Raw genomic sequence first — 11,905 nt, forward strand, 5'->3', positions numbered from 1 at the left:
GTATTTAAAACACCTGTCCTGAAAAGTGTCTCGCCAGCCATCAGAATTCAAGAAACCATATGGCTGTAGTAATGAAGTTAATCTCATAAGGCTGGCGTAGGACTTAAACGAGATAATGGTTGGTAAACGCTCATAACCTTGGTGCCGAGAAACTCGCAAAACTAAAAACACTGTACTTAGCAGGGCAGTGATGGCACACACCTTTAATCCCAGCACTTGGGAGGCAGAGACAGGCAGATCTCTGTGAGCTCGAGGCCAGCCTGGTCTACAGAAGGAATTCCAGGACAGGCTCCAAAGTTACAGAAAAACCCTGTCTCAAAAAAACAAAACAAAAAACACAGTGCTTAGGAAATGTGTCCAGGCCTGGCTTAGCCCTGAGTCTCCTCTGGTGAGACTAGTGTGTGACTTTGGGGCAGCAGCTGAGCTCTGTGTCCAGGGCAGACTCTGGGCATCCAGATGATGGCACCAAGTTTATAGAAACAACTCTGTAGCTCTGTAGTTGTTAAATTGACAGTACCTCCATGGCACAAATCTACTTTGTGGAGCCATCCATTCTCCCAAGCGAGCATGCCTGACGTCACACAGTCAGTTCCAGTTCCCTTAAATAAAGTACCTCGTAAGACGAGGGCGGCTGGGGGGAGAAGATAACCATCATGTATAGTGTTACCATGGATCAAAGAATGTCACTCTCATGACAGCCCTGTGAGGTCTATCCCACTGCTGCTGTCATCTGCTGGAGGAAGCAGAATCACCAAATGGTTGGGTCCATGCCCACGTTGCCCAGCTGGTAGGCTTCAACACCATTAAGCCCTAGGTTCACACCAATGACGGACACACTATCTCTCCCACGGAAGGAGCCCAGCCGTTCTGAGGAACCCTTCATGTTACAGGGCTTCCCACAGCTCAGTGACTTAATGAATGACCTAAACTTAGAGAATCAGTCCCAAGAGTGACCCCTTTGCTGATCATGACAGTGGGTCACATTTCTAGAGCACTTGTGGCTGCTAATCTTCAGCTGCATGTCATCCCTGATCTACTCAAGAATACAGCAAGCAACCCTGCATTTTACAGGGCCAAGGGATGTTACACTCCTGTCCTAAGCATACAGCCAGCAATTCTCAGAGCGGAGAGTCAAGCCCGGGCCAGACTCTAGTGTCGTAAATGTTGGCATCATAATTTAATGCTATAAACAGACATCTTTGTGCTTCAAACCCACAGTTCAAAGGGAACAAAAGTCTGGAGAGGCAAAGAGAGCCCATTGCTATGCAGGGATAGCACGTCTTCCAGGACTCTGTTGGAGCCACAGAGAATACACCATCAGCAAGTCAGGCTCAACCCCTGCAGTCAGCCCTACTGTACAGCCTGCCTTTCCATGGAGCCATTTCTGAGCACTTCAGAGAGCACTGGTCCTCCTGTTTTCCCATGGGATTGGGAGCAGGGGATCAGGGAGTGGAGCCTCCTTTTCCAAACATGTAGTGAGACAGAGGATCTATGTTGGAGTGTCCTCTGTGGGCTGCCTTAATCTGTAGTAAGCCTGAACAATAGTAGCCCAGGGCCACAAAGAAGTGGCTACTGTACTTACCTAGAAGAGGCCTGAGAAGAGACACCTGTGTGGGACAGGCCAAGCAGGCTTGAGCCTTAGAAGTCCCTAACTGGCCAGAGTAATAAGTCATGAAATGGGATCCCTTCCTGGGCCCACGTGGTAGCCACAACTAAGAGAGAACTCCCAGGCTTTCTGAAGGTGGAGGAAAACCATGGGAGAGCCAGCTCAAGTACGACTGTTAGAACTTACTTTAAATCCAGCATTCTCAAGTCTAAATCTGAGTTGAGGGACTCTGTGCCTTCCCATAGTTGAACCCTAAGCCTCTGTACTCAACTGTAAAATGGGTCTAGAGATGAGCTAACTAAATGCTTAGTGTTTATAAGTCACACTTGCTGGCTGGAACTGTGGCACCTAGAGCAAAGTCTCAGTACAGCAACAGGTAGGGGAGGAGTGTCTGCAGGGAGTCAGGAAGATGAAGATCTGAAGTTAGGGGAGCCAGAGGAGGGAGACTGCCCCCAAGGGAGAAGCCAACTGGCCACCAGTCCCGAGTCAGTCTTGTATTCCTCAGGAGGGGTGACTTGCATCCAAAGGAGCTTTGGCAGTGTCTAGAGACACTTTTACTTGTCACAAGTGGAGGAGGGAGTGCTCCTCTCATCTAGGGCTAGGGATATTGATAAACACCTGCAGTGCACAAGAGCAAAAAAGAATTACGAGTTACCTGGCCTGAGTCAGACATGGTGGTGCACGCCTTTAACCCCAGCATTTGGGAGGCAGAAGCAGGTGAATCTCTGAGTTCAAGATAAACCTGGTCTACAGAGTGGGTTTCAGGACACCCAGGGCTACACAGAGAAACCTGTCTCAAAAAGCTTGGTCAAGGGTTGATGCAGGGAGAGCCAGGGAACATTGAGGAGCAGATCACTGCCGGCCTGGGTCTGGATTGGCAGGGATCATTCAGTACAAGATGTGGAGGTGACCTGAAGGGAAAAGCCAGTCAATGCGGTCTTGGACAGGGCTTGTAAGAGTATCGTGTGTGTGTGTGTGTGTGTGTGTGTGTGTGTGTCCCGGCCCTATCACATTCCATCTGCCTGAGTCAGGCCTGACCGAGGATTCCCACTGCAGCTTCCTCAGGGCCAGAAGGAGCACGGGTTTCCAGCAGCAGCGTGAGAAGATAATTGTTGCTGGGGCTACCAAGGACCAAGGCTGGTACCCGGCGCCAGTTCCCACATAAAAGCCGTATCAGGGGTCAGCTATCATCTCTCTTTGGGAGCACAGATGTCCACAGCACAGGTCTTCTGGAGACTCCTTTGGAGAGAGAATCCTGTTCTGAAATTGCTTCCTCTTATCAACAAAGTGCAATAAAAAGACAGAGCTGCAGGCACTTCCCCTAGGCTTAGTGGGCAAGGGTGGGTGGGGGTGAGGGCAGGGCGGTTACTACACTTTCTCTGGGAACCTTGAGCATGACCTTGAGCATGACAAACTCTGTTAGTGGGACCCGAGCACAGATCGCCAGCTTCTCCTTATTTGGAAGGTGTTTCAGGACATCCATCAAAAGGGAACATTTTTGAGACAGATTGTGCCTTGTTCGTCTTTACCTGATCTGTAGTAGGTTCATGAGGTCTTGTCTTATTGAAAGACACCTCTACCACAGCACACACAGGAAGGCATATGCATGCATGCACGAGTGCGCGTGCGCACACACACACAGGCTGTCTGTGCAAACCCTCCCCTCTGCAGCTCACTCAGTGCATGGCCAGCCTATAGTGTTGTTAAGTAGGGATCTGTAGACCCAACTATGATGCATGGACCCTCACACATCCTTCCTTCCTCTGTGAGAGGCATGTACATATAAGGGATGCTCTCTTCCTAGGTGGTCTCTTTTTCTCCACTTCCCGTCCTCCGTGATTTCAGCTGAGAAGCCCACAGATGGAGGCTAGAACCTCCAGATGGAATCTGTCAGAAGATGCAATGCTTAGCCTCTGGGACTGGCCCTGTGGCACTTTCCCATGGTAACAGTCCTCTCTCACACACTGTTTACATAAAGCTCTGAATGGCAGAGGCCTGCGTGGAGCAGAGAGGAGGGAGGACAGCCCTCCCTCCCCTCCCCTCCCTCCCCCAACAATGCAGGACTCCCTGATGAAAACCCCCTCCCAGCAACAGTGCAGGGACTCCCTGCTTAAAAGCTCTGCCTTGTTCCAGGTTTGCTCAGAAAAAGAAAAGACTCCTTAGGTTTTTGTGGTTCCTTTATCAGTTTGAACCAAACATCTCTACCTGCACAGCCCATCTTCCAGCAACGCTTAGGGCTGAGCGAGGCCGGGCAGCCCACCTGTGCCGGGATATAGCATGGACCAGGCCAGACTGAGGCCTTGAACTTACAGAGACCAGAATTGATCAAGTGATCTCCCAGATTCCAGCCTAAATAGAAAAGTGCAGGGAGGATGGCCCAGGAAATAAGAGGCTAGCCTGGGGTACACAGTAAGTCACTATTTCAAAAGAAAGCAAGAGATGGCTTCGAGGCCAAGAGCGTATACTCCTCTTGCAAAGGATCTGTGTTTAGCTCCTAGTACCCACACATCAAGAAGCTCACAATTCCTCTAAGTCCCAGGAGCTCCCACTCTCTGAACACTCACACTCATATGCACATAACCCCCCCACTCACATGCACATACCCCCCAACAGACACATACTCCACATAACCCCCCGACATAACCCACACACACACAACCCCTCCACATAACCCCCACACCTACACATAACCCCCCCACACACACACACACTTAAGAATAAAAGCAAAAAGGAGGGGGTGGGTGTAGCTCTGTTGATAGAGAACTGACCTGCATGTCAGAGGCCACTGTGTCTGAGCCCCAGCACACACTGAATTGGGTGATGGCATACAAGCCTGTACTCTAAGCACTGGAGAGGTGGAAGCAGAAAGGAGTCGAGGGCCATCCTCACCTGGTTCCTGGCCAATGTGGGTTATAGGAGACCCTGCCTCAAAATAACAATGTATTCCTCCCTTGGAGCCCCTCCCACTTTTCCTTCTTTCTCTGCTGCCCGACTACAAATGGTTGTGGTGCCTCAGAGGCAGCTGGGTTCCATCCTGCTGCAAAGGGAGAAGCCCAAAGAGCTCGACATGTTAATATGGGCCACACCTGCTCCTCTGAAAGATGTGTCATATTTCAGCAAGTTGACACAGTTACAGTGAGAGTGAAATGGATAGTAAGTATCAGAGCAGCCTCCGGCTCACACCTCTCAGTCAGTCACCAAGATAAGTATGGTTTTCAAAGCTATTTAGCTTTCAGAATTCTGACTGTAGGGCTGTGTTCACTTATAAGAGACCGGCTGCTCGGGTGGCGCTCACCCTCCAACACCCAGCGTGTGGGCTTTCCTTCCGTCTCTGTACAGTCAGTAGCAGCCCTGCCTCAGGACAGCGCCACAGGTCCAGCTTCTTTAGCTGAAGCTCTTCACATAGCAGGCCATGCAGTGGAGAAAGTGCTGCAGGGACTTCATGTCAGAAATTATCAAGACGTACAAGTGTCCTGAGCTCACGGCTGCTCCTAGGGAAACAGTTAACGATGGGAGGGTGCTGGGAGATATAGCTCAGTCCATAAAGAGCTTGTAATGTGATCATTAAAACCCGAGTTCAATCCCCAGAACCCACAGCTGTAAAAACATCTGGACATGTAGTACGTGCTAGCAATGATGCTCCCTGGCTAGCTAGCCTTTCCTATCTGGCCAGGTCCAGGCCATTGAGAGACTATCTCAAAACGAGCAAGGTAGACGGCACCTGAGGAACAACGCTTGATGCTGAGCTGAGGTGTCCACATGCACATGCACAGATGAACATGCTGATCACACACACACACACACACACACACACGAGAAAAGGCCTTTTCAGTGAGTGTATGACTTGTGGGCATATAGAAACCAACAAGCTTCCGATAAGCAGGAAATTGCTAGTATATTATGGGCTGTTAAAACAGAGTGAGACAGATGAGTTATGAAGATTAGCAGTGTGAAGCCATCTAGCATCACAGTTACAATAAAAGGGCATTCAAGACCCATGCATGCTTCCCTTTCTCTGCTTTAGCAGTAACAATCCATTTGCACAGGAGAAAAGAGAAAGGAAACACCAAAATGCTAATGTTCGCTTAGACCTGTGAATTAGGACAGGAAAGGATATTTTCTTTCCTATATTTTCCAGTTTTCTTTAGTGCTGAGGGTCTGACAACCCCTTTTCTGTTCCCACAGGCCCGAGGACTGTGCGTGTGGAAGGGTCCTCATGTCTCATGATCCTATTTCTCATGGTCTGCATGCCATCTGAGTCACACCCCTCCTGGGTCACCTGATGTTTGCGGCATCCCTCTCAACACTCCTCAGTGAGACAAGAGGCAGATGGGATGACATTTTTTTTTCTTCCTTCCCTACAGGCTGGCCGAACAGCTTTGTCCATCGTCCTGAATTCACCTGCCCATGTGGAAATTGCAGAGCTTCTGCAGGCCCATGTGGAGCAGGGCACGTCCCTGGGGCTGTAGAAGCTGCAGAAGAACTAGCAGCCAGGAACAAAAGGCTCCTTTTCTGAACTCCTCCCTTGCCCCTAGAGGGGGCCAGGGTCCCAGGCAAAGGGCCACAGCTCGAATGAAGAAGCTATGTCAAATATGCACAATACATTCCTGCCATATGAATCTGCTCATTAGGATGCTTAGTAGTTTTTTGACTTAGGCCAAGCCCTCCAAACTACACGGAGTTCAGCACAGAGTGTGAGGTGCAGAGGAAAGGCTGGGGTGGGATTGTCCAGAAACTTCAGACATCTTCAGCCTTGAATCCCTCGTGACTGTTTTCGCAGTCCTGTGTAACGAGCAGGTGGGTAAGGACTCACTCACACGGTAGACAAGCAATACTTCCGACATAGAGTCTTAAAACGCACTGTCTTTCTGTTTTGCATCAAGCATATATACAAATATATTCCACTGAATATGCATGTCTAGAGAGAATGGGAGAGGACTCTAAACTTAGGCAGGGTAGGAGGAAATCCAGTGATGTCAACATCAAGGTAGGACTCTTGTGAGTCCTCCCGCGGCTCCAATTCCGTCCATGGAAGTAAGCAGAAAATTCAGTCCGATGGTTAGCATGTTGGTGGCGTCCAGTTGTTTCAGCTGTTCCCAGCCTGTGAAAGAAGCAAATGAGTTGCTGGGAATGAGTCGCTGTAGAGGTCAGCATTGTTCACCCATTGCTATGGGCAGGTACTGGCTGAGAACTTCCGGGCTCCTGGCTGCACAGAAGTCCAGCCCGGGCTTCAGCAGCAGCCAGCCAGGGCAGGACAGAACTCTCTCTGGACTGACATCTCTCCCAGGGACAGTCTGTCCTATGCTTTCATATCCTCTGGGGATGACACATGAAAGTGCTGACAGTCTCATGCAAAAGTCATCTTTATGGAAAAGCAAGAGTACCAAAGTTGGGGACCTGAACGCTAAAAACTCAAAAGTGAGACTTCTCCTTTGGGCTGGAATGCCTGTTTGCTTGGTACCCCTTAGGTGAGTCACCAAGCCTTCGGAGGTGACAACGCCATCATCTTCAGAATGGAGGTGACCATACAGTCCACCTCTAGGGGAGGTGTCTTCATAAAAACTGCTTGTGGAAGTTTCAGAATCCAGATGATAACCCAGGAAGACTAGCTTCAGGAACTCTGCAGCAGACTTCTTCCCACAGTGTGATTTGTGAGGCATGCTCAAAGTCCCAGGTGTGGATGCTGCTCAGAGATGAAAAGATTGGAGCAACAGATGAGCTTTAAAAAAAAAAGCTTTAAGAGGGTTTATTTCAACGTCAAAACACAATGTAAAAGCAAATGCATACATTAATAAGTGTTAGCTTCTTGCCTTTGCAAAGGCTAATGTGTATCCAGTCCCTGGGATCTTGTTATGCAATAGGTCTGAAATGAGGCCTGAATGTCTGGGTGTCTGTCTAGGCCCAAAGGATGCCGATGCGGTCAGGCCACAACCAAGCTTCGAGTCGCCCAGCTCTGACCTTGTCCTTATTGTATATAAATTAAAATGTTGCCTCTCGATTGGTCTCCAAATTTCTTTGCTCTTGATTCTTGGGAGTTGGCAATCCAGTCCTAAATTAGCTAATTCCTTTTTGCTATTACAAACTACCAAAGGAGGGCACTTATGAAGAAAAAGGGGGTATTTATTAGCCCACAGTTTCGGAGTCCAGGGAGGCAGATGCAGGAGCCTGGAGAAGGAGAAAGGGATCAGAGCTGGATATAGGAGCAAGGTGAAGTCGGGTTTTTGAGCAGTCATCTTGTGACAGGTACCCTGGGTCTTAGGAGAGATACCTTACTTACTGTTGACAATGTTCCCTATTTGTCCTAAGGGCATCCTTAAAGCTTAACACTCCCCCGTACTAGGAAATGGGATGAAGTGCTGTGGACCTCAGAGGAGAGACATTCACCTCTCCTACAGAGTGAATCAGAGCGCTCTAGAGAGAGCAGTCGGATGGAGGACAAGCAAAGCCTTGTGGCCCCACAGAGACAGGATTTCTGATGACTTCGGTTTCAGTCCATGGGAGAGATTTTAGAGCAAGGAAGAGATATGGTCTTGTTTATTTTGTTTTGATATTAGAGATTTGGACTTGAGCCTAAACTTGAGGGGACTATCTCACAGGCTGCATTAAGAATCCAAACGCCTTTCGGAAAACCACACATGTGTGCCGTGTGCTAAATTTTGCTCTTATAATCCTACTGCTGAGGGCGAGGCAGGTGAAGGTGCTTGCTGCCAGGCCTGAGGATCTGAATTTGATTCCCAGAACCACATGGCGGAAAGTGAGAACCAACTCGGCCATGTTGTCCTCTGGTTAGCAAGTCATCCTCCACATGAACACTGCACACACCAAATGAATAAATAAATGTAATTTTAAAACATTTTTAAGCCACTGCTCGGCTGGAAGTGTAGCTGAGGGAGAGAGCACTTGTATGTTTGAAGAGCTTGAGTTCAGTCCTGGCAGGGAAGGGAGAGGTGTCACTATAGGTAGTGGGAGCCATTGAAGAATTGCTAAACACTGAAGGCAGCCAATCAGAGGTGACCCTAGCAGCAAGGGGTCAGTTGGGAGCCTCTTGGGAGCCCCTGGGGATAAAGCAGTAAGAGTGGAGCTAAATGTAAGCACAGCTGGGAAAGGCACCAGGAATGGGGTGTACCAGGATGTGGTCACAAACTGGGTAGGAGCAGAGTTGGTGTCCCCGTCATCCCCAGGACCATCCCATTGTGCTTCCTTAGTTGTAAGCTTGGTAACTCACCACCAGGGATAGGGACTCCACCTCCCAGCTTCCCTTGCAGTTTGCTATGGCGTCTTTACTACATGTGGGTAATGAGATATGTGTAAGGTGACGTGCACAGACTTCAGTCCCTTTCCCTCTGGCTGGGATGCTGTAGCCATCAAGATGAGGCTAATGCCCCCCAAACAGAACAGGAGTCAGAAGGAGCTGGGGTCCTGTCACATCTGCTCTGGGCTGCCTGTTCCTCATTTGACATAATCCAAAAGCATTCTCGATTGCATAAACCATTGTCCACTGGGACCCCTCCTGAAATAGACTACATCTTTGAGTCCTCAAGACGATCCAAGGGCATCAGGATAGAAAAGCCTTTCTGATACCAGGTTGTGGTGGTGCACACCTTTAAGGCAGAGGCAGACAGATCTCAGAGTTTGAGTCTATCCTGTTCTACAGAGCGAGTTCCAGGACAGCCAAAGAAAGCCACACAGAGGTGGCTAGTCTGTGAGAAGGGAGTGAAGCCAGAGGGCACTGGATTCCAGGAGAAGATGCATTTACGGGAGGAGAGGTCAAGATGGTTTGAAGGGGAACAGATGGGCAAAGGACGCTGGTGGAGTAGACAGGGGATGGGAGGGAGATCGGCCATCCTAGTTTGCATCACAGGGATTCCCCCGCCTCCCCCCGCCCAAAACACGGACCCCAGGCACCACCAAAGCCAGTCAGTCAGCTGTCTGCTAAGAACTCTGAAGTTCTTAGCAGACTTCATCTAGTATCTAGTAAGTAACTCCAGCCCCACTGATATCTGGGTTGTAACATACAGAGCTTTGAAAGCTCCTGGTCATGCATCAGCCATGTGCTTGGAGCAAACGTTTAGAGCAAAGTAAGATAAGAAGGCCAGGGCAACCTGTGCTCCTTTGGGAAGATCCCTATAGACACCTACCCTCAACTACAGAAGCTTCCCTGCTGGTATTTCTTCTCCTATCCCCTCTAGGTGCACAGCACCATGGCAGGAAGCAGGGAGGGCAGGTGCCCATGGGACAGTCTGTGACTCAATCCCGGCTGGACCACTTATTACTTGGCTATGATCTGCAATGAGGGGACTGGAACTCCCTTGGTCCTAGAAGCAACTGGCCACTTGGCACATACACACAGTGGGCTGCACCAGGCTTTTTCATTTGAGTCACCCACCAGCTCTCAAATCATGAAATGGAGACTTATTATTAGTTTTGAATGCTCAGGCCAGCTTGGGCTGGTTTTTGGCTAGCTCCTTTAGTTTAAATTAACCTGTTTCTCTTTATCTACCTTTTGCCCTGGGGTTTCTTTACCTTTTTTCTTCTGTATCTCTTACTTTCTGTATTTCTTACTTCTCTACATCTAACTGGCCAAAGTCAGTCTGGCTTCTTGCCTTGGGCATGTCCCCATTCTCTCCTCTTTCTTCTCTCTTCCCTTTCTCATCTTTCTAGATTTCTCCTCCTGTTTATCCTATCTGCCCACCAGCCCTGCCTATCCTTTCTCTCCTGCCTAGCTATTGGCCAGTCAACTCTTTATTCAACCAATCACGCACCTTAGGCAGGGAAGGCGAAACAAATGCAACACATCTTTTCATGATTAAAAATGCAGCATAAACAATAGTACCACGCCTTTACACAGTTAAAGTAACATTCTGCAGTGCAAACAAACGCACCACATCTTTGCCCAGTTAAAACAATATCCCACAGCAGTGGGCAGCCCCTGTAACAGCATGAGCTACCAAGTTGGGGTTCTCGCTAGACCCTGCCTCCAACAACAGCAGCTAGCACTGGGTGCAGTGGTGCAGGTCTTTACTTGGGTGGCAGAGGAAAGGTAAGTGTATCTCTGTGAGTCTGAGACAGCCAGGTCTACACAGTGAAGTCCAGGACAGCCAGAGTAGTGAGACCCTATCTTAAAAATCGTCATCATAATAAAAACAGCTTGCATTCATGGAGCAGTTACCCTTCTGAATCTGTAAGTTCTACATCCATAGATCCAACAGATTACGAATAAAAAATAGTAGGAATGCTTTTCATGTGTCCTGAACATAGACTTCTTGTCACTTCCTAAACAATACAGTAACAACAATTTCAATAGCATTTCCATTACATTAAGCCTCAGCAATCTAACGCAGGTTTAAATTACATGGGCATCGCTCTGATTTGAGGCCATGCACCAACTCCTTCCTCCCTGAGCCTTTCTTCTCTTCACCCTAAGGTTTAAATCTATTAACAACAAACTAAAACAAAAGCTCAGGACTAAAGAGATGGCTCAGAGGTTAACAGCACCTACTGCTCTGTCAGAAGATCTGAGTACAGTTCTAGGCACCCCTATGCACCTGGCCAAGTGCCCACCAAGTGATAGTATCCTCTTCTGGTCTTCTCAGGCACCCGCACACCTGAGAACATACATGAACAGAGCTTCACGTAAGGGTAAAGAAAGAAAAATCAGAAGTTTGATTCCCAAACTTCGGCAAAAATTAATAACTAACTAAAGCACATGTAAGAAGTATGTGAGTTGTATAAGAACATGATGGCTTTTTTTTTTTTTTTTTTTTTTTTGGTTTTTTTGAGACAGGGTTTCTCTGTGGTTTTGGAGCCTGTCCTGGAACTAGCTCTTGTAGACCAGGCTGGTCTCGAACTCACCACAGAGATGCCATTTTTTTATATAAAGGACTTGGGTGTCTAGATTCTGGTATCCTTAAGATATTCTAGATGTGACCCCTTGGATACAAGGGACAGTTGTACTTAGAAAGTCCCAGCCATGAACTTAAAGGACTTTAGCACTCAGGAGGCAGAGACCAGTGGATCTCTGTGAGTTTGAGTCCAGTGTTGTCTATGAAACAAGTTCCAGGACATTTAGGGCTGTTACACAGAGAAACCTTGCTTGAAAACCAAAAAAAGGGGGATTTGAGGGGGCCTCTAGATAAAACTATTCACTTCTTACAGTAACCTTAGGGGTAAGCGCTACTATTTCCCTGAGTTGACATTTGAAGAAACAGAAAGAGAGAGAGCTGAATAACTAACTCATCCAAGGACCACACAGCCTAGTAAACTTCAAGTCCGGAATTTCAAACCCACCAATCAGTTTCT

General features: G+C 48.3%; 1 protein-coding gene across 1 annotated transcript in view; it reads left to right on the forward strand.

The window, feature by feature from the left end:
• Kank4 (KN motif and ankyrin repeat domains 4) overlaps nucleotides 1–7,565 on the forward strand; it is a 70,881-nt gene extending 63,316 nt beyond the window's left edge. The window contains exon 10 of the mRNA XM_057783462.1: nucleotides 5,971–7,565. Within this exon, the coding sequence (XP_057639445.1) occupies nucleotides 5,971–6,075 (105 nt within the window). The 3' untranslated portion in view covers nucleotides 6,076–7,565. The remainder of the gene's footprint in view (nucleotides 1–5,970) is intronic.
• Nucleotides 7,566–11,905: the final 4,340 nt, after the last annotated feature.

The sequence above is a fragment of the Chionomys nivalis genome, chromosome 11 (assembly GCF_950005125.1).
Source record: "Chionomys nivalis chromosome 11, mChiNiv1.1, whole genome shotgun sequence".
Taxonomy (NCBI): domain Eukaryota; kingdom Metazoa; phylum Chordata; class Mammalia; order Rodentia; family Cricetidae; genus Chionomys; species Chionomys nivalis.